Source organism: Ursus maritimus, unplaced genomic scaffold (genome assembly GCF_017311325.1).
Source record: "Ursus maritimus isolate PB19 unplaced genomic scaffold, ASM1731132v1 scaffold_17, whole genome shotgun sequence".
NCBI classification, from domain to species: domain Eukaryota; kingdom Metazoa; phylum Chordata; class Mammalia; order Carnivora; family Ursidae; genus Ursus; species Ursus maritimus.
This window is the reverse complement of record NW_024424119.1, coordinates 53,130,631-53,157,088: the sequence shown is the minus strand read 5'-3', so window position 1 is coordinate 53,157,088 and position 26,458 is coordinate 53,130,631. Positions and strand designations below refer to the sequence as shown.

Genomic DNA, 26,458 nt, shown 5'->3' with positions numbered 1-26,458 from the left:
CCCCTTTTCACTCAGGCTCCCCTGCTCACCAGCAACGTCAACCACATCCACCCCACGTCAGCAAAGCATCGAGGATGCTAGGCAAGTCACTCCCAGGCGGGAGCTGAGCTCACACGCCCACGGTCTCCAGGCCCACCTTACTGGGGTGATGTATGTCCCTACACTTAACTGGGAAGGGACACGGAATCCCCCAGTATTCCTCTCCCAATCCAGGGAGACACCTTCTCTTACCTTTCAGTTCCGTGGCTTCCAGCAACTTCTTCCACAAACTAATGACCTCATTCATACGAGCTGCTACCTCATCCTTGGCATAGTGGTTGACGTCAATCAGCTTTTGTCCTGCTTTCTCCAGGGCGTCGATGCGGCTCTGGTTGGCCGAGAGCTCAGCCTCAAAAGCCTGATGCTTCTGTACTTTTCCTTGTAGGTTGGATGGGTCCTGCCAATAAAAGGAAGAAGGGGTTCTACCTTGAATCTGAGCATTGTCCAACTACCCCGCGTTACCTTCGTACTTCTCTTTATTGGCAGGGGACGGGGGTAGAAAACTGCCCACCTACATGAAATAGTGCAGTTTTTGGAATTCCCTATTTCTTTCTTTAGCTACAATTGCTCTGTGAGAGCTGCCTTTAGCTTCCTAGCCAAACGCTACACGGCGATGCTAGCAGGACTTTACTTTATAAGCTTCATCTGTGGCGGTTTTCATCTTCTCGTTGACCCAGCTCTTGAGCTCATCAGAGTCTCGGAAAAACTGTTGCAGGTGGAAAGAGTCTGCCAGCTGGGCCCGGCGACCCATGGCTCTCTCGTGAAGGGCGTTGCGGCGGCTCAGCAGCTGAAAGACAAGGAGCCACGTGAATCTCGGGCTGTTACTCCCCAGGGATTTCTGGCTCAAGAGGCTACATGGCAACAGGCGTCTCAGAAGGGAGAGCCGGGGCCTGAAGGGAAGGCATGTGGAGAACCCAGAAACGTACCGCATCTCGGCGTGTGGCCACGTCGTCCATGGCGTAGTGGTTGTTCTGAATCAGCTTGGTTGCAAATTCATCCAGTGCCTACGAGGGAAAAGTCGGGGTCCTTCACTGCTAAGCACACGGTCACACAGCATGGCCTCCAGAGCAAAGTAATTACTGACAGATCACAAAACACTAAACCATAACACAGGTCGATGTTTCCCTCTTCACTTTTGAGCGTTTGCTTGACGTTATTAGTCCGAGACAACAGTATTACGCTAGCTCCCTTCAGGACGGGAGACGTTTGCTGCAGCTGATGTCATGACACATCCGATAGGATCAGACAGCGATCACAACAGGTTAGCAGCCTTCCAGTTCCTGCCTCTAAGAACTGTTTTCAAGGGCGAAAATACCTCTTTCAGGAACTATAGCCATTTTTACTTTTCAATTTTATTTTTTGAAGATTTTAAGTAATCCCTACACCCAACGTGGGATTCGAACTTACGACCCTGAGATCAAGAGTCGCACGGTCCGCGGACTGAGCCAGCCAGGCGCCCTGAACTCTGCTTTTAGCGAAAGGGACATGTCAGTGTGGAGGCTGACATCAGGAGAAGATCTCATCCCGTGAGCTATGGCCTCTCGCAAGGCCGTGCTCTGCCGCCATTGTGAGATCTGAAGCCCCCACGGGAGCACCTCTCACGGAGACCCTCTATCACGTCTGCTCAGAAACCCTTGAGAAGAAAGGACTCCGGACTGAATCTAAGGATCACCCAAAGGTACGCCAAGAAGGGGTCTTACTGTGATTTTTTCCTCCTGGGCACTGAGGGATTTCTCGAAGTCCTCGTGCTTCTTGAGGAGCGCCTCCACGCTATCCAAGGAGTCGCCCAAGTCTTCATTGAGCAGGAAGGCCTGGAGAAAGGACACAGAGCGCTCGGAGGGACGCCAAAACACGAAAAGCAGCAAAGAGATTCGACAGCTATTAAACTTCCAAGATCTCTTCCGGAAAGCCTGACGTCCTTTAGATTCACTCAATACTAACCTAATAACAGGGTGAAGTGCTAGGTTCCAGACCAAAACCACCCAAAAGTGCTCTTCAGGAAGAAGCAATCCCACACCAGCGCACTCATCTCTAAGCCCGGGGCCCGTCCCAGGGGCCTCCAATCCCAGCGGCGGGAGGACGGCAGGCAGAGCCGCCGGGAGCCGCTCACCGAGCCCTCTTCACCCGATTCACGACCGCAGTGCTGGTAACTTCCTGCCCGAATTAAGCCAGCCGTCTGCACTGCAGACAAGCGAGAAAGAAGACGGATACCTCCTGCTTGCTCATCCAGTTGTCCACCTGCTCCGTGTCGCGGTAGAAGAGCTGCAGGTCCATGCACTGCTCGTACTGCTGCCGCCGCAGCTCCCACAGCTCCAGCAGGGCGGCCCGCTCCTCGGCCAGGACGCTCAGCTGGGAGGAGGGGGACACGAGGGCCGTGAGGGCAGGGCACGTCTGCTGCCCACCCCCAGGCAAACGGAAAGGCTGCCCTGGAATTTCTAATCCTCACGCTCCTCTTCGGGCCTGTTTTCTGGTTGGCAAAAGGGGGCGAATCACATTCACTTGTGTCAGCCAAGTCACAGGGACCCTGCCAATCCTGAGCGGCTTGTACGTTTATGCGAAGGAGGAGAGGGAACTCTCGTTTATCTAGAATTAATTCACTGCCACGTTATCGAAAGACTTTAGGTCAAAATGCTAAGTAAACTTTCGGCAGAAGAAAAAGGGCATCTTTCTAAAATGGGGGCAGTACAAATGGAGTAAGGAGCCTCAGCAGAGAAATGTCGCTGGGTGGGTGTTCCATAAAGCATGGTAAGTTCACAAATGCCCCAGACGTCAATTTAGGCTCCACAGTTGACAACAAGTGTGTCTGTGCAATGTCTCTTCCGAGTTTACACAATATTAAAACATCATTCTCCAATGTTCCTCAGGTATCTTTACACTCAGATCCTGTGGAACTTGAAAACTGTATACACTTATACATGTAATCTGAAAGAAAGCAGTTTCCTCCTGGCTCCACCTACCAATGCAGGACTCAACTCACTGCAAAGTCCCCTTTAAGCAGGAAATGGGTCACCAGCGTCCCAACTGAATGGAACTTCCTCCCTCTGATCAATCACCATACTACACATAGGTCTTCTTTTTCGGTCGCTCAAGAAGCTGCCCCTGAACTTCCTGGGCGCAAGCTCTGTGGAAGTTTCTCGCATACCACAGCAAATGCAGCCTGGATACTTAAGGATGGATAGCAGTTTTCAGAGACTTTCAGTTAAAGAACCTCTCCTCTCTTACCTTCTCTCTCACTTCATCTGAGGCATAATGCCCGGCGGCAAGCAGGGCCTGTCCAGACTCATCCGCAGATTTAAAGCTGTCCTCGTGAGCATCGATTTCACCCTGCGGCAAGAAAAGGCACAACGGATGCCCCGCAACTTAGAAAAAAAACCTCCAGAGATGTTGAATTTCACACAATCGTTACAAATCAGAATATCCCATCTCCAACCAGGAGCAGGATCAACGAGGCGGCCAGGCTCCCAATCACAAGGGCACCATTTACTGGCAAGTCTCTTTGCCACTGGCTCTTCAGGCCACCTCTGTCAGAGCCTGTCGCGTCTCCACACGTTCAAGGGTCTGAGCCCGGCTTCTGTTCCGCTGGGGTCTCTTCGCCTTCCGCGAGCCACATGGGTGGGTATAGGATTTTACAGACCGGGTAGGGGAGGTGCTTCCCCTGGTCCCACCCTGTTCTTCAAAATTGCCTCAGCTGGTTTTGAATTTTTTTTCCCTTTCAAATCAAGTTTAGAATGAGCTTGTCTCATTCCAGAAACAAAGAAAGAGCTGCCAGGTTTCTGGGTGGGACGGCACGGAGTGTGAAGATCCTGGGGAAAATTTTCCTACCTCTACAAAAGATCGTTCCAGCCATGCACGAGATAAGACGTTCCCCTTTAGTCTTTATTTCTTCACTCTTTCAACAAAGCCTAACTGCTTTCTCCACAAATGTCTTACACAATTGTTAAGTTGTATTTCCAGGTACATTATAGTTTCTGAACAATTATAAGTAGCAGTTTTAAAAAACGATGTTTCTGTTGCTGGTGTGTGTGACATCCATACACTGACTTTCTTTACATCTACCACATTAAAGCCTCTCAGAAGTTTTATAGTAATAATGATTTTTACAATCCTGTTTCACAGGGTTTTCCAAAATGACTTGGCCATAGAAAAGCCTTCTTTTTAAGGTAAAGCCTATTAACAGCTCATAAAACTAGTTTTCTGTGGAACACAGTTTTGGGAAAACCCAGGATAAGAAATTTAATTACACCAAATATGAAATTCAGCATTTAAATGAAAACATTGTTTAAGATGACACATGACTGATGCACAAAACACCAGTACCTCCATCATGCCAGGGCGTGGCCCCTCACTTTTACGGACCACACTTAATCTCCTGACATTTAACCCACTTCACCATCTATGAGAAGCAGGCAGAGCCAGTCTTCCCAAGGCAAAACCAACAACAATCCCGTGGTGAGAGCTGCCTGTGAACAAAGTTTCAGCCGCTCTGGCTATAAGAGTCCCACCCCAATGTGTTACAAGTGAAGGCCTTTTCTTCTGGAAGATGTTGGAGACGCTACCTTGTGCTCCTGATGCCTGTCCAGCAGGGCTTCAGCCCCGGCCACGTCATTGGCGAGCTCATCTGCATTGATGAGGGCTTTCATCTCAGTCACCCAGCTGGTGAGGTCGCGGAAGTCAGCAAGGAAGCGTTGAAGTCTAGAGAAAACCAAGATAAGCCATTAGATGTTCCCAATGGAAAGCCCAGATGAAAAATGCCTTCCTGAAGCTCCGAATTCTATCCTCAGACCATGCCAACTCTAGTCCTGGGACACAAAGGATTCTTCAGTCTGACTGTAGAGGAAAGCAAGAGAAGGCTGAAATCAATCCTTTAAAATCTGCATTGTGTCCATCACTGTAATTCCCCAATCTGGTCCCTTCTCTCCAACTCCAATTCCCCGGTTCCAGCTCTGGTTAGTAATTAGCATTCTTTCATTTCCCAGTTCTTGATTTACTGAATTTTAATGGTATATTCCACTGGGGCTCTGATCGCTAAGAAAAGATTTCTACTTCTCCTGGTCATAACGCAGCAATACAGGATGGAAGGATATTCATAAAGTCATAAATACGATGTACACACACACACAAAGTGGCCCGTCTCCAAACAAATATGACATAAGTAGGAAAGAGCCACCTGCACCTCCTTAGTACGGGAACCTGGCAGGTGCACGGCAGCGCTGTCAGTATGCACAAGAGACCCCAAAGCCCGCCTCCCCGCTTCTCTAAGAGAGGTCCAACGGCACGGTCCGCTGAGCCTCGGGAGAGGATTCCCACCTGTAGGAGTCGTTGAGGCGGGCGTGTCTCTCGGCCGCCAGAGTCCGGATCTGCTCCCAGTTGGCAATGAGCTCCTCTCGCTTCACCTGGATCTGCGCGGCGCTCAGAGGGTGGGACTGCTGCAGGCGGTCGGCCTCGGCACACAGGGCTTTGACCTGGAAACGCCTTCAGTCAGACCGTGCTCGTGCCCCCTGCTAACTTAGGATGGAAGCGGCTGGTTCCCAAACCCACCTTGTCCTCCAAAGCAGCGAGATCTCTCTCCAAACCCTCGTGCTTCCGCAGCAGAGCCTGAACGCTTGCCAGGTCGCGGCCAAAATCGTCAGAGGCCATTAACTGCTCCTTTTCCTTAATCCAGCTGATAGTCTCGTCCACGTCCCTACGGGACGGAGACAGCCAGGCAGCCACTTACGGCAACTGTCTAGAGCTGGGGGCGCCGCAGTGGGCCCGGCCCCGGGCAGCTCCCGCGTCTTCCTGGCATGTGCCCCCGCCCGGCAGCCCGCTCTGGCTCGGTACCTGTTGAAACGCTGCACCTCGGCCGCCCCAAAGAGCTTCCCCTGTCTCTGCAGGGCCAGTCCCTTCAGCCGCTGCCAGGCCGCGTTCACTTCGTCCTGCTTGGTCTTGATGGTGTCCTCCTCGGGGTGCTGCTCCTACGTGAGGAAGAGAGGCCGCCTTGGGTCCTGAGCCCCTGCCTCCTCCAAGGCTCTGCCGCAGCAAACCTTCATCTTTCTGAACAAATACTGGTTTTGTGTGTGAAATGAAGCCAAGCTTGTTTAAAACTAGCTTCTAGGATGCCTGGGTGGCTCAGTGGGTTAAGTGTCTGACTCTTGATTTCCGCTCAGGTTGTGATCTGGGAGTGCTGAGATCGAGCCCCACGTCAGGCTCCACACTGTATGTGGAGTCTGCTTAAGATTCTCTCTCTCCCTCTTCCCCTCATCCTTCCTCCGCCCTTGCTCTCTCTCTCTCAAATAACTAAAGCTAGCTTCCATTTCCTCTTACACAAAAAGGGGAGAGTCATTATCTATCCCCTGGAGTAGATGGTGAGTCCATAAAGCAGCGGCGGGTATCAGTACCCAAAACCTTTATGTTTTAACAACACTTCCGGGGCAACTGTGTGGGAGCGTCACCAATGCACCCGCGTCGGTCCCAAGCGCTGGGAAATCTGTTATTTCAAACATTCATGAGCCTATCGAGCATTTCCGCCCATAGACATGATCTTCAGGGTCTGCTCCTCACTTCAGACTGGAGCTCTTTGTTTACAAGTGTCCTTCCCCACCAACCACATTTTGGTTTTTGTTTTATTTATTTATTTTTTTAAAGATTTTATTTATTTATTTGACAGAGATAGAGACAGCCAGCGAGAGAGGGAACACAAGCAGAGGGAGTGGGAGAGGAAGAAGCAGGCTCATAGCGGAGGAGCCTGATGTGGGGCTCGATCCCTGAACGCCGGGATCACGCCCTGAGCCGAAGGCAGGCGCTTAACCGCTGTACCACCCAGGCGCCCCTGGTTTTTGTTTTAATAAAAATAACACGTAAAGTAACAAATGAAGCATTTCAGCGTTCTGGGACCCATCTGCGAGATCTCAGGCTTGGCCTGACTGCTCTCCTCAGCATAACCTCGGGATGCCCCAAGATCCTGGGGCAGGGGGTGGGGGCTCACTGTGGAAGGTGAGGTATTTCTAAGGAATGCTGGCTCTTCTTTTATCACTGGCCAGAAACGGAACAAGTATCAGCCCCGAAGCAGATCCAAAAATTTACGATTTAGACCCCCAAAATCAAATTTCCCGGAAAGCAAAAACTCTAGTTCCTGCCGCTGGACATGTGGGGAGCGCTCTGAGCCCTGTAGAGGCGGCTGAGGATAAAGCAGCAGCTTACGGGGACCGGGTGCGTCGGCAATGGGGAGAGGGTACACCATCCCCTTACTGGCTCCGAGCCGCTAGTGGAGAGCCCATTCATTACAAGGTTCCCCAGGCTCCCGAGAGAGCAGTCCGGCGTCAGTGGCTGCCTGCCAACCCGAAGAAGCATTCGCCACCACACCCTCATCTGGGAACCCGACGCCCAGCTGCAGAACCCAGTAAAAGCATGGCCACGCCCTGCCGGAAAGTGGGTGGAGGAAGCAGACGAGATGAACTCTGCCCTTCCTGCCCGTGGCCACAAGCTGGAGAGCAGCTTCCACCTTCGGAGTGACCAGCCTGCTGCCTTAAAGCTAAAGCAAAACTCTTAGGCATGCTTACCAAACACTGCTCACTCAGAAACTAGGGAACCGATCATCAGAATTTTCTTCCGAAAACACCAGTTCATACGATGATGTAGGAAGAAGCACACAGCACACTGCCACCCACCTGAATGAGCTTGGCAGCAAACTGGTTCACTTCATTAACTCTTTCTTCATGGGCAGCCATATCTGTTTGAAACTCTTCAAATTTCTTCTGTAAAACCTCCACATGCTCCAGGTCCTGGCCCAGCTCCTCAGAAGTCACGATCGCTTCCTATTCGGGGACCATAACAGAGCCAGAGTCACCAACCAACACGTGGAAACCATGGCTCCCAGAAACGCAGCGGGAACGAGGCCCACCGGGATGGGCCACGTTAACTTTAGTGGATGCTAGTGGATCCTGTGTCCCATGTGATCTTAGCTCCCCTCCTCCTTCAAAGGCTGAGCTCCGGGCGTGCCGGTGTGAGACTCTGGGTTTCGGAGTTCTAGGAGAGCACCCCCGAAGAGCAGCCGGAGCCGGAGCAATCCCACTGTGCGCCTTCCGCTGCGCTCACAGGCTCGCGGCTGCCGGGGGCCCTTCCCTCGCTCTCACTACGGCGTACTCCGCCAGCCTTCCCCCCCACCCCTCCCCCGGACACACACCTTGTCATTGATCCAGTCCATCACGTCCTCACACTCTCGCAGATACTGCACCAGCTTCTGGGCCTGCAGCAGTTTGACTCCCTTCTCCCGCATCTTCTCCAAAAGCAGCTCCCACTGGCGGTGCAGCTCCATCAAACGCGTCTGCAGGTTAAAAGTCAGCCCCAGAGATCACAGCCGTTTCTACGGGATCCGGCTCCTCCACAGACTTCCCACTCGTCAGAAACCCCACAAGTCAGAACTCAGAACAAGTCTTTTTAAAGATAATCCCGAACTGGAGAGGAAACCACAAGTCTGAGAATAGGAAATAGCACCGTAGTTCGGTGGGTCTTAGAGAACAAAATAACTGACCTTTCGCAGGTGGATTTTTTTCTAGTTCACTTTAGGGGAATTATATTCGACTATTATCAATATTATATTATTTATAATTAATGTGCTTAGTAATTGAATCATTAAGTGGGATTCCTGGGTCCTTAGACTACTAGGGAAGGAGAGAGGAGGAACCGACATGGAAACTGAGCAGAAATTCCTGAAGGGTGTGTTCTGAATTCATGAAGGGAAACAATAAAACAAGAGATCCTATGGGCATCGTGAATGCAAAGAAATGACGATGGGGCCCAAGTCAATAGGAACACCTTCATATAAAAGTAGAAAAGGGCCCCTGGGTGGCTCAGTCGGTTAAGCATCTGCCTTAGGCTCCGGTCGTGAGCCTGGGGCCCTGGGATCGAGTCCCACATGGGGCTCCCTTCTCAAGGGGGAGCCTGCTTCTCCCTCTGCCTCTCTCTGTCTTTCATGAATAAATAACATCTTTAAATAAAAAAATAAAATAAAAGTAGAAGAGATGGGGTCCTGAAACATAATCAGCGATTGAAAAGGATTCTTGGCAAAAAAAGTTTTGGAATTTCTATGAAAAGATAGTTTGTGGTTCAATATACCTCAGGTTGGGTTTATTTCCAACTTCACCCAGGTGGCAGCCCCAGGACCAAACATACTCACTTCCCAGAATCTTTAGGTTCCCATGGCACAGTCCTAGTAAGGACCTGTCCACAACTGAGGGGAACCGATCATCGATTCAAGCTTGCGGGATGCTTTCTGGTCTCTAATCCAATCTCAGTGTGTTGCCTATGCCTACCCAAGATACTGGGAGTTTTCATGTAACACTGGCAGACCAAAGTAAAACACACGACAAGGCTGAAACACTCACAGAAAAGAAGTCTGGGATCCACCCATGGTTGAGACGCCCCTCCCAGCCAGCTGAAAACTTGAAAGCCAAGGGACAGCCAACATGGGGTGGATCCTCTTAGAAACAAGGGTGTATGTTTCACTTGAAAGCAGAAACAGCAGGGGAAATAAATGCTCACACAATTCACTTCCAGCACTGCAGGTTGCAAAGCAGCCTGCCCATGGGAAGAAAGTGAAAGGCACTCCAAGGCAGGGGGAAAGGAAAGGCAAGCAGCAGCAGCTCAATACTCCACCTACTCGGATGTGGGACCCGATGTGGGTGGCGGTGACTATGGGACGCCACGCCGTCCGGTACGGTGTGAAAGTCTAAACCGGCAACAGACAGGTTATCCAGGACATAGAAGCAACCTTCACCTTCCACCCCCCTGGCCCCATGTTAACCTGGGCCAGATAAAGCACCAAGCCAGGATCACAATGGGAACTGTGAGCATGACAATAACGATTAAATGAAAGCCCTTTGTTCAAATTAAAAACGAGACCACCAAAGGGTCACAAAAAACCCCACCCTCGAGTCCATGGTCAGTCTCCCACAAAGTTCATTTTCACACCCGCAGGTAAAGAACGAGGGCAAAGCCCACTCCAGTATTGGAACAACCCTCCCATTCCTGGTGCATCTGATCTCGTAAACGCTGCAGGTTAGAGTGTCCAGTTTCCCAAGCGCTCTGCTGCTCGAGAGCGTGAGGGGGGCAGGCAGGCCAGTGCACTTGGGAAACGTACCGAAAGCTGACGGGGTGGAGACAAAGTCCTGGTTCTGACTCAGGTAGATTTCTCAATAGGGGCATGAGCACCCAGCAGGAGCTTTCAGAGAAGCAGCCGGCCGGGAAGGTAAGGAAAGCCGACAGGAATGACATGTAGCTTGGAAAAATACAGCTAATAATTGTCAGCAAAGAGTGACGTGGACTGGAATTCCAATTGCCATCTACTAACTGTGGGATTTGGAGAAGTTACTCAAACTTCTCTGAGCTTTGGTTTCTTCCCTTCCATACTATGGGGATGAGGGGTCCCTAGCGAGCTTCTAGTGAAGATCAGAGACTACCTGTGTCACAGTGGCTAAGTGTCTGCACATAAATAGCTACTCTACAGACAGTGGCTGACAGTCCTTTTAAATGTTGCTTTGATAAGATCTCCAGTACTAACAGAGCCGAATGAAGTGAGTGTTGGGTCTCTTCTTCTCCAGCTTAATCACTAAAGTCAAACACCTGATCTGTTTCTCTTGTTCCCCATCTGTAGCCCGGTTATAATACTACCACAGCGCCATGCACTCTGGGAAAACAACTTCTATCAAGCAAATAATAAGGCATGCTGCTTTCATTTACTTTAAGACTATATATAGAACAGCGGGAAAATGAGCAGAAAGATATTTATATTTAATTGCAGAGACACATGGTACATATTTAACTGAAGAGATACATGTTACATTACCCAAATGCGTGGAACGTAATTAAATAGCTGGTCATATGGCATTCAGAATTTACCCTTATTTCCAACTCACAATCATTACTAGTAATGGTTATTAATAATAAGCTTAGGGCTGATTACAAGTCTTCAAAAATGAGACTGCAGAGTGTATTAGTGCAAAAGAGAGACAACAAGTATTTATTGTTGAAAACCACTAGACCAGATCCTACGGGGACGAAAGCCCCACAAGGGTGTCAGGGAACAGCAGGGGGTGGGGACGTTTCTAGCTGGGGCTTATGAACGCAGCTTTCATCTAACTCTCCACAATTGCCTTGACTGGTAAGGGACAGAAAAGGCCAGTCCCTCAAAGGAACGTGACTTTGGATGACAAAGAACAAGACACACAGATAGGAATGAGGTACAGCAGAAACAGGTAAGAGCATCCGGTTACGAGAAACTAAGTGTACATACTTCATCCTAAAGCGGTTTGCTTTCCCTTAATATCTTGGTACTGGAAATGTTAAAGCAGAGAAAGATCCATCATCAGCGAAATGGCACCAAACAAGCCAAATCAAAGAATGTAAGGACGTCTGCTTCAAAGCTGGCTGTATCCATCACTATGGTCACCGACCAACAACAGGTGCCACAAGTTACTGCTCACAGCTGGACCCTTCACTGGCTTGGAGACTCGACCTCAGCAAAACACCTCCTAGGGCAAGCCACCAAGATCCAGACCTCGAGTTTTCAACAGAGAACTTTACAGTGCCTGAGATCACTCCTATTGATCTTTGTGTCCTGATCCCCAAATTCACCAATTTCACTAATATGCTCTCCCCTCAAATTACCATCTATAAATTTAGGTTTCATTTATGTAATCTTCTTTAAAGTATAATCACACTCTAATTTGTTTTACAAAAAGAATATTAATTTCCCCACTGAGCAGACACATACTTGTTTATATTCATACTGAATCATCATATTACAAAGGCAAGATGCGGGTAACTCCTTTAGAAGACTTCACAAATTCTCTTAAAAGGCTAGAAAAGTGGGGTGTCTGGGTGGCTCAGTCGGTTAAGCGGCTGACTAGTGATTTTGGCTCAGGTCATGATCTCATGGTTCGTGGGATTGAGCCCTACATCGGGCTCTGCACTTGGTGGGGAATCTGCTTGAGATGCTCTCTCTCCCTCTGCCCCCCCCACCCTCCTCTCTCGCTCTAAAATCAAATCTCAAAAAAAAAGCGAGCAAAGTCTTTTTTAGAAATCCTAATTGGCATTTAATCCACATTCCTCCATCAACCAGTCGGCCACCCGTACCAGACCAGATGGCCTCCGGTACCAGGCACTACTCCTACTCACCCTTATGGTTTCAGATGCAAAATGCCCTTCTGAGATCATCAGGTTTCCAGTTTCATCCAGTTTAACAATGGCTCCTGAGTTGGCCTGCACTTCAGCTTCGAAGGCCTGATGCTTCTGGAGCTTGCCCTGTTGGTGGACCAGGAAGTGAGTCATAGCTGCAACCGCCAGGCATTCACCATTCCGCGCCCCCCTCAGGTCCTGTGATTTCTCCCCTCTTGAATCCCGTTCCCTCTAATTGGGGACATTCAGCATCCCACCCAACCCCACCCCTGCTCAATTACTCAAATACTCTGACCGCCATCTACACTGGCTTCTGGAAGCTTGGCCACTGAGAACCACCACCGTTGCACTAACTTTACTACTGGGAAATTAGCTTTTATGTGGACATCCAATCCCCTCTGGAAATACGGAGCCACACCAACAATTTTCTTAGCATGTACAATTTATTCTGGGATAATAACCCAGAAACATTCACTCATTATGTGACACTTTTTTCTCGGACGACTCTGGTATAGTAAGAGAACCATGTGTTCCACTTGCTAAAAAAAAGTCTTTCACCAAAATCAATGAGAAGAAAGGCTTTGTCCTTTTTTAAAAAAAACTTTACCGAGACATAAATTATACCACAAAATTAACTTCAGTTACAATTCAACGATTTTTAAAGGCTTGCTTTTGGTAAGACTTACCAGTGAGTTGCTTCAAGAGAAGCCTAACTATAAATTTCCACCAGCAACACTGCTGGCGTGCCTTTCTCGAAAACTCATGTTCCAAGAGCCCAACCCAGACCCTCCCCCGCCCCGGAACATGCCGAAGGACCACCGATGGTGGCAAGGCAGAGGTTTGAGAACCATCAGCTTGAAGCATTCAGAAAAAATACCTGCAAGATTTCACACACATCCTTAGTAAGTATAGTATGATGCACACACCAAGGGCTTCTCAGAAGAGGGAGTCGGTCCTGCCTTATGTCTGATCTACATTCTTCTTGCTCAAGGTCATAACTAAATGACTTTGTGTGATTTGGGGGCAAAAACATTTGAGCTCCTGAGTTCTGGCAGGAACCTCGGGGAGATGAGACGCACCTGCAAGTTGGTTGGGTCTTTGTAGTTCTCATCGGATGCAATCTGTAGTTTCTCCTGAATCCATTTCTCCAGCTCCTCAGCATCTCTCTGGAAAAACTGGAATCGATAGGAGTCTTCAAGCTTCTGGCGCCGAAGGGTTGAGAGCTCCTTGAAGCGGTGGTATCTGTCTAGGACCTGCTGCCGCCTCTCCTGGATGTCCTCTGCTGTTTCCAGCACTTTGACCCCACTGGGGTCCATTTTCTGAAAAGACAGAATGCCTGAAATGAGCACGAGACCAAAGCGGACTCCATGGAATCAGCCTCTCTGAAGGAAAGAATTAGCACACAGCCCTGGCGGACAAATGAAAGAAGGCAGTCCCTTCTCAGGACAGAACAATGAGCCTTGATCCCATTCCTTTGTGAAAAATAGCCATCCGCTCGCTGCGACACCTGCCTGCGTGGGTCCCTCAGAGGACGCCGAACCAACACCACAGCGAAACCCAGCGAAACCGGGAGAACTAGAGTTTACCAGCAAGTCTACACAGGCTTTACGGAGTCAAAGGAAATGCCAAATTGGTACTCAAAGAATTACTGAAAAATCCATTCAGAAGTCCTTTCACCTTGGGACGCCTGGGTGGCACAGCGGTTGGGAGTCTGCCTTCGGCTCAGGGCGTGATCCCAGCGTTCTGGGATCGAGCCCCACATCGGGCTCCTCTGCTGGGAGCCTGCTTCTTCCTCTCCCACTCCCCCTGCTTGTGTTCCCTCTCTCGCTGGCTGTCTCTATCTCTGTCGAATAAATAAATAAAATCTTAAAAAAAAAAAAAAAAAAAAAGAAGTCCTTTCACCTGGTCTCTGCATTCCATTGTGTGGAGATTAGAAAGAATTTACTTTTACTTAAATCAGTTTTTCTATCTTTCCAGATCTCAGCCTGTTATCCAGTGAAGAAAAGGGGATGATTACAAATAACAGAGTCCTTAACAGCGGTAAGAACTGACCTTGTCAGAGCCCCTGAGTTGCCAGTTACTGGGCAACATCAATCCTACAAGTCTTCCTCAGGCTACCAGAGCGCCTGCGCCAACGGGCTGTGTTTCCCGTGAACGTGCACAAAAGAAAAATCACAGTGCAATTAAAAAAAAAAAAAAAAGTTTGGTGAGTTGTACACCTGAAACTAATAAAAATGGTATGTCGACTACACTTCAGTTTAGAAAAAATTCAGGTTTATGTCACAAATACATGCATTCCATAAATTTTAAAGTAATGGATGCTTTACATAAAAAAGATCAGCAGCGATTATTAAACAGTAAACAGGTAGTCGTGCATCGAAAGCTGAATCTGATGTAATACTACAAATGAGAAATCTAAACCCAAGGACGAGAAGGTGTGGTGCAAGGTCTGCCCTGCTTCCCGCCCACCTCCTACTGTGGACGGCGGACTGTTCAGCGTAATTGAGCCTAATTCTCAAGTTCGCCACAACCGCAGGCTGACGGAGGAGGCAGCACTCCCCTCAGCACTCCGTGGGCCCCAACTTGAAATCCGCAGATTTCTGGACATTTCCACCAAATTTTCACGTCAAAAAGAAAATGTGACCTATTGATGTTGGGCAAAACCCAGAAGATGGTACCCACACTCATCAGGAGTGAGGCTGACTCCTCTAACCTACGGAGCACACCGGAAAGAGGTGCAGACTGACGACGAAGAGCCCCTAAATGTGTGAGTACACATGACCTTGCACGGGCCACTTTCCTGTGCCTCGGTTTCCTACAATGGCTAAAAATTGCAGGTGAAATTTTTAGGACCCTTCCAAATGTCAAATTACATTCTACAGAAGATTCATAAATTTGGTAGGAAAGCAGAAGAGGTAAGTTTTCTAGACTCTCTGGATATTATCCCATAATTTATACACGGTATAAAAACCCTGTCACCCAGGAGACATTTGAGAGCCCTTCTTGTTCACCTGGTCAAGCTCACAGGAGAGGATCAGCAGGCTAAGGACCAGGCAGGGAAATCTCGAGAGTGCCCCCAGCATCCAGCTGGGAGGTAAACAGCATTGGTGGGATCCAGGTGAGGTCACAGTTTGTAAGTCTTTCGGGATTAAAGCAGCTTCAAGAGGCAGCAAGAAAGCATCCTCTGCACCTGATCAACTCTGAGGACTACCTTTCTAGAAGCCACCACCTTCCTCATGGAGAGGACACGAGGTGATAGCCCTACCACCATTCCTTCCAAATTATTCTCCAAGTACTGACCACTTATTTTTGTTGTATTATTGTTTCCCCACAAAGTCTGATTGATTTTACTATAAAAAGAAACATGTTCTTGGCCACATTGCTCCTGTGCTTTAAGACCTTTTATGGCTCCCTTCTGAGGGAGCAAAGGATCCAGCTCTTTAGCAGGACCTTGTGATCTGGCCCAACACATGTGACTGGTATCATCTCTCACCCATGTCCCCTACCCTCTAGGAATATTGAAATATTCTTTCTCCTCCAAATACAGAATTCTCTTTGAAGACGCCAAGCTAGGGACGCCGGGTGGGTTAAGTGTCTGCCTTCAGCTCAGGTCATGATCCCAGGGTTCTGGGATCGAGTCCCATGTCGGGCTCCTTGCTCAGCCAGGAGCCTGCTTCTCCCTCTGCCTGCTGCTCCCGCTCCCCTTGCTTGTGTGTGCACTCGCTCTCTCTACCCCTCAACAAATAAATAAAATCTTTAAAAACAGCAACAAAACGACTCTAAGCTATTTGCCCAGGCTCCCGTGTGTAGAATGTTCTACCTCTCCTCTGCCTAGACAACTCCTATTTATACCTCAGTGCCCAGCTGAGAGGAGTAAGCTGTATGATCTTGCCTCCTCCCCAAGCTGTAATCCATGTTCCTTCCTTCCCTCCATCTCAGATTTAATCACACTTTTCTGCAGATTTACAAAGCACTTGTATATACCTCCAAGGGTATAATGAGACTGAGCAACCCCATCTTTGTATCCCCGATTTCTGGCATACCCGGGCCATTAAGAAATGTGTGTTGACAAATAAGCAAGTATATGCTGAGTGCGGTAGCTGCTACGCAGATCTGAATTCATCTGTAAAAGGCGGGGACAGAGCTCCATCACCCACCCAAGTTACATTTTCCATATTGTCAAACTGGAATTCCACCCAGGTAAAAGCCAGATTTGTGACAAGAACAGCAAATGGAGAATGCAGCTCTCCAACTAGGTTTCAACCTACTGAACAAATGGGAATTACTAATTTTGGTCTGAGCACATGGCAGTACATTTTGAGAAATGAGTTGGCCTTTTCATTCCTGGAGGGTGGGCCCTTGGTGAAACAGAGCTCAAGAAGGTAGTTCTGTGATCAAGAGACAGCTGTGCCTGGAAAAAGTATCTTCTATCCTTAAAACCAAAAACTGAGGGTAACCTTAAATAACATTTAAAAAATTAAAGGTCTGGGGGCGCCTGGGTGTCTCAGTCGGTTAAGTGTCCCAACTCTTGGTTTTGGCTCACGTCATGATCTCAGGGTCATGGGACTGAGTCCCCGAGTCAGGCTCTGCGCTCCGCAAGGAGTCTGCTTGAGATTCTCCCTCTTCCCTCCCTTTGCCCCTCCCCCCCGCTCCCTCCCTCCCTCAAATAAATAAATAAATAAATAAATATGTATATATATATATATATATTTTAAAGTAAACATCTGTTCACAGTGGAGTGGAGTTTCTATAACAACACTTCATTACAACAGGGCAGTTCTGGCTCACGCTGCTGCCCTAAGAATCTCAGCCTCTTTGGGTGAAGGCTGACTTCTGGCAGGGATCTTGACAAGGATCACTACCACCACCAGCCACATTTACTAGAATATAAATGTGACTTCACTCACCTCACTGTCTGCTCCTGCCATATCTCTTATCAAACTCCCACACCAACGCCAAGCTACAGGCCCTGGCAGGGCCCATTTCCCAGCTCAGAAAGTCCCCTTGGGCAGGAATGTTCTCTCCCATTCCCAGCTCCACCACTGAATACCATACAAACCCCTCCAAGTCTAAAGCAACTACCTTGTCCTCTCTGCAGTCCTAACTCAGAAGTCTTCAGCCGCCCCCACGCTCCACTTCAGAGCTCCAATGCATTCTGCCAGGTTTCCTCCCTGCCGTTTTTGAAATTCTTTAGTAAATGAAGAGTTCCTAAGAGACTATATAAAAAAGACCTTATCTTCCTCTTCCTCTCTGACCGTAGAACCCAGCACACAGTAGAGTCAATTACATTCTGACCTTGGAAACAGAGACAATGCTGTCACTTCATTACTAAGTAGGCAGAGGACACAAGGTAATCTACTAACCGAGTCGCAGAGCCTACCTGGGGTGAGCTGGGATCCTCTGGGTCCCAGACTAGGATGCCAGAACCCATGATTCCGCACATGACGGCAGCTGGCGTACTCTTTATTGATGGCTGTTTGCTTACTCATTCACTACCTCTTATCTTTCCCATCACCACTTTGGAGGGAAGAAAGGGGGAGGCGGATATATTAATTATTCAAAAAATAAAAACCGGGTGCCTGGCTCAGCTGGTGCAGCATGCGACTCTCAGGGTCGTGAGTTTGAGGCCCACACTGGGGGCAGAGATGACTTAAAAACTTAATCAAGAAATAAAAATTGATTTTGTTTTTATAAGACTGAGTCTTAAATTAGTAAACAATCAGGGTTAAGAAATTATATACCTCCTTTGTTCTTAACCCTTGGGAAACCGTTGAAGATGAAAAAACAGCAGGAAATTGTGTCTAATTTGCTCGCTCACAAAATTTTCTGGCAAGGAAATTTGCCAAGGAAGGTCTAGTTCCGTATGAAACCGCCTCAGCGCACATGATCCTGCAAGATGTCGGAGTCCTTAGACTAATGCCTAGGGCATCCGTTCTGCCTCTTCATACACAGGATTCCCTGCATTTCTAAAATCCTTTAGCTGCTATGGAAATTTCTAAGAAATCACACGGGGGGTGGGGGGGCGCGGGCAGGCCCTTCATGACGAAGCCAAGAATCCCCAACATAATGCGGCAAGGGCACCGCCTTAGCAAGTCCCCCTGCTTGGGTCCTGCTCGTGGGTTTGACCCTACCAATCCAGGGAGACAGTCCAGCGAGGCCCTGCTGAAATTAACCAACCTAAAAGGCCCTCTTTGTCACCCCAGTGAAGTAGAACAAGTCAATTCTATACCAAGTGCTTTAGTCAGGCAATAATGGACTTTTCTTTCCTGCAGATCAGCTGACATCAGTAGGTGGGAGCTCTGCCAAGCCACCACTGGCTGTCCCTGGGCATCTGAAAGTCATCAAAGCTCTCCCACTGCTGTGGCCATTCAGGAACCTCATTTGCATGGTTACAGGAGCCTAAGAGGATGGGTTAATAAGAATTCCCCACCCCTTAACCTGATAGGGAGCTGTCTCTAAATTTATCTATAGAGGCTCCAGTTTCTTTGCTCCGAAACGGGTCATTTCCATTGATTATATTAAAAATAGGGAAAATGTTCGTATCACCAAGAACTTCTGCCACCAGAAGATGTGCTAGCCTCCCACCCAAGGCTACGTGAGGGAGCTGGTGGAATTTCTCAGACTCTGCCTGGGTGCGCAACATTCCCCCCAGGACTGAGGCTGCAAGATCTCCACCCCTGCCCTGAAATATGCAGCTGACTGATAAGGCAGGCTGCACAGAGAATGTTCCAGGCTGTTCCCAGCCTTAATGGGATTAACGCCTTTTGAGAGCTAGAAAGGAAGACTTTGGGAAATGTGCCATTAAAAAACAATCTCCAACCACACTAGCCTATCGATCTATTTCACTAACTGCCTAAAAACCCACAGAGGAACTAGGAATTGATTCCTAGGATTGCAGTCGACTGTTTATCTCAAAGGAGCCCGTCAACTCTGATTTTGCCAATCAGGTCTCTGTCTGTCCACGGAGAATAAAGGAGGGGAAATGAAGTGCTAAATATATTCTCTGTATGTTTAAGGACAGCTTCCCATTGAAGGTAACTGAAGAAAAGGGTCGTATTTTTACAAATATTTTTCAAGAAGACTGAAGATGCAGGCTATTTATAAATGGTGCAATGCAGCAGTCAAAATGTTAGCTGCATCATTCAGCAAGTAACATGAATTGATCTCGGGGGATAAAACAGGAATTACAACTATGTCCTCTATTGTAATAAATAAAAAGACCTTGTCAGCGTTCTTACAATACTGCCAGATCTCTGGGAAGAAAGACGGGAGTCTAAAGATGTGAACCTCGGGTAGAAAGTTCTAGTTTAATCCAAAGATACAACACACCTGAGAAGGACTCCTCGTATCTGACACAAATTCACACATATTATCAACGGAAAATGGATTCCTACAGAAGAGCCTAGACACTAATTAATAACTGTCTTCTTGCAAATGCCCAGAGACAGCTGTCTGAGCCAGTTCTTGGTATTGAGGGCATTTTGAAATGCCTTGGCCTCACCTACGGAAGCTAGCTGCCCTGCTGTGCGAAGGGATCCATCTCTGGAAGGTGGGAGAGACAGGACATAAGACTCCGCATTAGGCAACAGAAAAGACTGCGGATAGCAATCGTTCTCAGACCAAAGGTCAGACATCCAACTCCGGGACCCTGGCACCTGAAGTGAGTAGTTTAGGACTCCCTCACGCAGGCCTTAGGAGAGTGGAAGAATTCAGCACAATTTCCCTGTGGAAGCCCACAAGTGAATCCACTTGTAGTGAGGATGAAGGAGTCACTGACACAAATGCGCCATGGAACGTGCTGGATGTGAGAGGCATGTGGAAAACTACACAATGAACTCCAATTTCACCAGATACACCCTTTTGCAAGGAAAGGGATTTGGAAGGGGACTAAAGGGATAAACAGGGCATTTGGCTCTATGGAAAAATTCATACACATCGCCCAAAGCAAAAGGTCAGAAAAACCATCCCTCAGATTTACTCTGGTTGCTTAGTCAGAGTTCAGAGGTGCAGGACTGACCACGCAGGTTTTTTTTCCCTGGCTCAGAAAGCCAACCTATTACCAAATTTTACACGCGCAAAGCAGGAGAACTACCTCCACACACATGGAAGGACTTCTCCAGAGAAAAAAACCACCAAAGAACTGGTTTAGCGCCCATCAACACCTTATACCAACGGATTCTCAGAGCAAGCAAATGGCCTCCCAACCAGCTCAGCTGCAGACTTTCGTGGCGGCTCTGATGATAAGCAGAGAGGTAAGTAATACAGAAATTAAGAGTTGTAACCATGAATAAAAACAACAAATATTTTTGCTTCTGTGGACCCGCATGTCACAGCCTTCAGACTGATAAATTCATTTAGACTCATTAACCCGTTTCTGCAGAGGGGAGCAGGGACTTAGCTTTGAAAAGCAAAAGATTCATACTGCATTGCATCAAAATCCCAGAAACGCAGAGCAACGTTGAGAAAACTTACTTCTGAATGCTTCCCAAATACTATCTTGCCGCTACTTACCTCTTAACCTGTGAAATTCAGATGAGAGGTATTTAAGCGCAAAATATCGTTACTGACATTCAAAAAACAGGAAAAGGTTATAATGTGGCCCATTTTTATAAACCTCGTTTCAACCAATTCACCACTCTGATTTATAAAAGGGCCCGCCTTGGATTTATCACCCATAATCACTAGAAATTTGCAAAGTTTGTATTTCTTCTTATGGGATATCAAGACATTAATTTGAAGCATTTTTCTTTTTGAAAAAGGTCCAATTTAGCAAATATTCAAAACCTGTACACAAATAAAATATACATAGTGAGCTTTTTTTAAGCCACGAAAATGCAAGCTCCATTTCATTACAACGATTGTGGCAGAAAAAAATAAGTCGATAGCAACAGGAAACAAACCCAAGTTTATGATATTTGTCAAATTTAAAAATACTACTTTTACGACACATTTTCAGATTATTTTTTCCAAATATCTAAGATAATCTGTTTAGTCCCTTGGTTCTCAAGAACCAAGTAACCATCAATAAAGAGATCAGCAAACACTACATGCAAACACCAGTAGGGTGAGAAGAAATTAATATATTCATGCCCGAAAAAGAGGAAGGCAAAAAACAGGAGGCTTTGGAGATTTTAGAATAAATTTACTAAGACTTCTATTCATGTAACACCAAAAAAACAATAGCGAAAAACCCCAACCCTAACCAACTGGCTTAACAGAAAGGTCATGCAGGCAGGGTTTTCTCCCCCCCTCTTTGGATCATTCACCCTCTGCCACAAATGTGTCTTCACTGCAAGCCAGGCAAAACCCGAAAAGGCCACCCGTTTCCTGCATGCGGGTCAAATACCTGGACTCTGCGTTTACGAAACGATGACAACATGATGGAGGAATGTGGAGTCTAAAGAGGGAGGGGGAAGAGCAAGATAACAAGCTTCTAAGGGCAAACTGAACAAAATAATTTTCAAAATGAAGAAAACAGACCATTAGGAATATATGAATACAAGTAAAAACCAAATTCCTGGTGTTCTCCCCGCGCCTTTCTTTTTCTGTAGAGCTTCTGAATTCCACGAGGGATTTAAAATGTGGAAAGAGAATCTAAGTTCTCTGGTCCCTTAGCAGTTCCTATTTATCTAGATGCGCTACCCTGGACAGCTTATACCCCCTTTGGGTCTCAGTTTCTCCGTTTTTCAAATAAAGAACACTGAATATGCTTTTAACACAAAACATGCCCTCCCCAGATTCACAGTCCAATAAATTTAGGAATCAGCCGGCCGATACCTAAATCCCCTTCCATTCAGCAATAGAATAGCAAGACGTCAGGAGAAACAAGAAAGAACTCAAGCTATAGAGATCTGACTTGGGCCTCGTTTACTGGTACACTTCCTTTACAAAATACTGTTTCCTGTTCAAAACCCCTACAAGAGGAATATGCAAAAAAGGTGGAAGGGAGGTAACAAGCACAGCTGCTCCGAGGCCCCAAGTGATGGCTCTGCACTCCCCCTCTGCATTCCCTCCTCCTTGGCATTCCCAGTGTCAGCACTTGCCATCAGGGCCATGCATTCTTCTACCTACTCTGACCACAGCTGTGGCAGCCTGGACCGCATAGCTAGCGGAGTCCTCGCATAGCCCACAGAGGATTGATTACGAGGCCGGCCTCGTGCCCGCTATCCTTCGTCCAGGTTCAGCAATGACAGGACTGTGGGCTGCAACTGACAGGATCTGCAGTCGGCCCCTCCCTTTGGGATGAAGGTAGGTAGGGAAAAATAGAACAAATTCTAACCCAGGGAACCAAAAGAAAGGTGTATTAAAAATCAGCTCTCGCCACCTAAACCCATTCATCAGATTATTTGACAAGCTCATATTAGAGCCTGTGACATATCAGATTTCTCCAATTGCTAGATCGCTACAAAACCCACTGCAGAGACCAAAAGCATATCCGAGTATGTTACGCAGCTGATGGATTACTCTAAGAAGTGCTTCACACCTGTCCAGCACAGGGCAAATCCTCCTTTTGGGGCTCGTCTCTCTGTGGAGGTCCCTAAATAACAGCTAACACACTTTGAGGGTCCCCTGGAGTCATTATTGGCCCAGTTACTAAAAAAGGCTTATTGTTAATTTCCTGCAGAGGCCCTGACTGCAGCACATTTTTTTTCCCCTACAGCACATTTTTAAACTTTGACTTCAATTTGACCTTTGAAAATCTAAGACATTAGCTGCAACAAAAGGGAAAAGACTAGTTTAGGAGTTGGAACCTTGGCTCAATAGCTTCATACAGCTGAGTGTTCCCACCGCTATTCTTAAGATTTTCTGTTTCCTGGCTGCAAGACACCCCCACCCTTCCATCTTTGATACATTCTGTTTTACTTAGGTCCAATTGCTATGACTCCGCAATTTCTCCACACATTAAAATACTTCAAATGGTCTCTCTTCTATTCTTCCCTAACAGCCATGATGGTGAGTTTCTCTAAACTACCATGATGAATACAGAACAAAGGGCCTACATATTTTAGAATCTATTATATAAAAGAGATCTGACAAGGTGTTGGGGCAATTCAATCATCTCAATCCAGCTTTCTGGGCTATTGAGGCTTTTAATTTAAAACATATGCAACCCTTAACCTTAACAAGCATCTTATTTAAAATATTCTGTCCCAATGCATCAAAGAGACTCTTAAAGGCAATTTTCTTTAGGAAGCACCTTGTCAAATTCGCAGGGCTAGCTTTCGAACAAAAGGCTGCTCTATCATTCAACACTGGAGTGGCTGTAGAATTTTTGACAAATAATATAATGTCCTCGAATCGAAAGACCGCCGTCTCATCTCGGGTGGGGCGGGGGGGGAGGGGAATAACTCGTAAGCTATTAAGTTATTGGATCTGAGTCTCATACAAAGAAGCGCCGCATCTACCTGTTATTTACAAGCAAATCACAACTGGGTAGGAAAGACATGTTTATTACGAGGAAGGAAAAGGAGATGGCCAGTCTCAGACCTTTCTGCATCTAAAGAAAGGCCAAGAATCGCCACACTGGATGAAATTAAGGTCAAAGAGCCCTTTCCTCTAAGCTCTCGGCTCTGCCTCCCTCAAGGGTCGGGCCGGTACTGCTGTGGGGACTGGGGAAGAGGAGCTGCAGAAGTCGCTCCTCACCGAGGCAAGGGACCAGGGGCGCTGGGGGAGCGCTCCGCAGGAAGGGGGATGGTGACGATCCCGCCAGGGGCCCCTGCCCCACCTGCCGCAGCCGGATGGGGCAGGGTGGGGCGGCAGCCAGGCTTGGGGGTGGGGGAGCGGGACGGACCCGGCGGCCTCGCCTCCCCACCTCCGCCCAGTCAATGACATTCCAGCGGCCGGCGCCCAGGCTGGGCCGGGCGGCTCCTCCGCAGCCCACGCTCCACCGGCGGGCGGCGGCCCGCCCGCCGGGTCCCCGCCCGTCGGAGGGAGCGGCGAGGCAGGCCGGGCTCACCTGTCCGCGCGCTGGCCCCGCCCCGCCCCAGGGGTTGCGCGGCTCCCCGCCCAGCGGTCGACGACCCTCGGGCCCCGCTCCCTCCCCAAACTCCCCTGCTCCCCCTCTCACCGGCTCCTGCGGGGTGAGGTCGGTGGGTGCGCCGGGCTGTGTGTGGGGGGGGGGGTTGCTGAGGGACCGACTCGCCGCCGCGGCCTCCCGCCTCGCCGTTCGCTCCGCAGCGGGTAGTGGCGGCGACGCGCGCGTCTCGCCTCTTTTATAGGCGGCCACGCGCGTTCCGGCGGCGGGCGGGCGCGAGCGCGGGGGAAGCGCCGGGGTGCGGCGCGAGGGGCGGGAGCGAGCGCCGGCCGAGCTAAGGGGGCGGAGCTCCCGCCGGCTCCCTTCCCGATCGCGTGACGGAAAGGGCCGAACGCTCCCGGAAAGAGCCGAAGCGCCACTGCGGGGAAAGAGCCGAGTCGGGAGAGCGAGGCGGGAGGATGGGAAAGGAGGGCGCGCGTCAGGGGTGGGGGGCGATGGTGCAGTGGAGTCACTGCCTCCGCCCGGGCAGGCCGAGATGCGGCAGCCGCCCCGCCCTCCCCGCACCTCGGATCCTCCAATCCTGCCCCTCCCCGCCCTGCAGAGAATCTTCAGTACCCCACCCCGCCCCTCCGCCCCTGGGAGCCCTTCCAGTACTGCAGCGAAGGGCGGGGCAGGGGCCGTCGCCGCAGTCTGGCCGGGGATGCTACGCACCCACGTCTGTAAAACGCCCAGTCCCAAAGGGTGAGATCACTCCTAGGCTTTTCTTCTTCCTGCCCCCTTTCCCCGGGGGATGGCTGTGGCCGAGACCCAAATCAGCCTACGCTGGTGGGGGTTGGGGTCTTGAACCCGAGGATGATTTGGGGCTCCAGATTTGAGGTGGTGGTAAGAAAAGGCCAAATCCGATACCCAAAAATAAAGACTAATTTGGAGTTGAAGTCTGTCATTTGGGATTTGGAGAGTGAAATTCTTATATTCTTATAGCAAAAGCTTTCTGACAGGTCGCCGGGGAATAGGATGCATTAGTTGTAGTATATAAACAAGACATTAAAGTTCTTCAGCCCACAATTAATCGAACTTTCCTTATGTACCAGGAACTGTGCTAAGCATTTTCATGTGTTACTTTTTTTTTTTTCAAATCTGTGCAATAATTTTACAAGGTAGGTATATTCCCCCATTTTAGAAATGAGCACTCTGACATGGAAGCTAGGTCTCTTGCCCTAGGTTAGGCAGCTATCAAGAAGAAACCCTAGGATTAAAAAAAAAAAAAAAAAGGCAAAGAAGACGACGGAAGTCTAGGATTTGGATCTAAGCAGTCAGAACCTTCTCTTAAATAGTATGTTCTGCTGCCTTCCTCTAGGAAAGGGAGGCACTGCAATGGTGGATGCTGGAGTGCTGGGGGGGGGGGCAGGATTTCTGGAGTTTCTGTTCCTTACAAACTTAGTAGTTTAAGGGCCTGGCTCTAAACTCTGTAGTGTAGCCCAAAGCCCTCCGTTGGGAAGCCCTTTCCCCCCACCCCACCCCCACCCCGGCTTCTGCGACAGCTGGGCCGCAGCCATTGGGAGTAACACCCAGATCATTCCTGTGCAGTCAGGCAGACCAGGAGCTCTGCAGCTCGGAAGGCCTCAGCCTCCTGGGTACCAAGCAGCCCTGGGCACTGCACCAGAACTTGGGCCTAGGCCCAGCCCTGAGCTTCCTGGTCCTCTGCAGTTTGGCCGCCTTCCCCTGTGCCTGGGATCCACAGTCTGGTTTCTAAGCTGCCCTTTTCTAAGGAAAAATTCTCCTATTCCCTCAACCCATGGGAGTGCAGAGAAAAGGAATGGCCACACCCCAGAAGCAGCTTTGTAGAATCTGGAGGAAAAACGTAGGAGCTAAGAGGCATTTCCTGCAATCTTCTATATAGAGAAAACAGGACTGGATAACTCCTCCCTGGGGTGTGCATTTCTGGAACACTTGATGGCGTCGACAGCCTCTTCTGCACTGGGGAGCAGCAAAATGTTTAATCATATATTCAGCTCTGGGTACAAAATGGCTTACACAATCATAGCTCTCCAAAATTTCTAAGACCTGCTCCAGCAAGGAATGGGTCTCAAGGGCCTGGGCACAGGCTGTAAAAAGGAAAGATCTTTCTTTTAAATCACTATAGTCTCCTGGTGAAATGGGGGTTTTGTTGCTCTTACCAGATGCAAAACAGATTTGAGAGCTTTGGTATTGGTACAGAAACTAAAATCTTACTTGTTGATCCTTTGTCTGATCTAAGACAAGGCCAAAACCCATTATCTCTGGCCCTCTACA

General features: G+C 48.7%; 1 protein-coding gene across 5 annotated transcripts in view; it reads right to left on the bottom strand.

Annotated features, from left to right (window-relative positions):
• SPTAN1 (spectrin alpha, non-erythrocytic 1) overlaps positions 1-24,410 on the bottom strand; it is a 59,294-nt gene extending 34,884 nt beyond the window's left edge. For all 5 annotated transcript variants that reach the window (XM_040631992.1, XM_040631994.1, XM_040631993.1 and 2 more), the window contains exons 1-15: positions 24,260-24,410; positions 13,272-13,511; positions 12,193-12,318; positions 8,201-8,341; positions 7,686-7,832; positions 5,860-5,993; positions 5,578-5,722; positions 5,347-5,501; positions 4,596-4,731; positions 3,262-3,363; positions 2,251-2,388; positions 1,740-1,850; positions 966-1,043; positions 671-826; positions 232-436 (exon numbers count right to left, since the gene is read on the bottom strand). In XM_040631992.1, coding sequence (XP_040487926.1) covers positions 232-436; positions 671-826; positions 966-1,043; positions 1,740-1,850; positions 2,251-2,388; positions 3,262-3,363; positions 4,596-4,731; positions 5,347-5,501; positions 5,578-5,722; positions 5,860-5,993; positions 7,686-7,832; positions 8,201-8,341; positions 12,193-12,318; positions 13,272-13,508 — 2,011 coding nt within the window. In that variant the 5' untranslated portion in view covers positions 13,509-13,511; positions 24,260-24,410. The remainder of the gene's footprint in view (positions 1-231; positions 437-670; positions 827-965; positions 1,044-1,739; positions 1,851-2,250; positions 2,389-3,261; positions 3,364-4,595; positions 4,732-5,346; positions 5,502-5,577; positions 5,723-5,859; positions 5,994-7,685; positions 7,833-8,200; positions 8,342-12,192; positions 12,319-13,271; positions 13,512-24,259) is intronic.
• Positions 24,411-26,458: the final 2,048 nt, after the last annotated feature.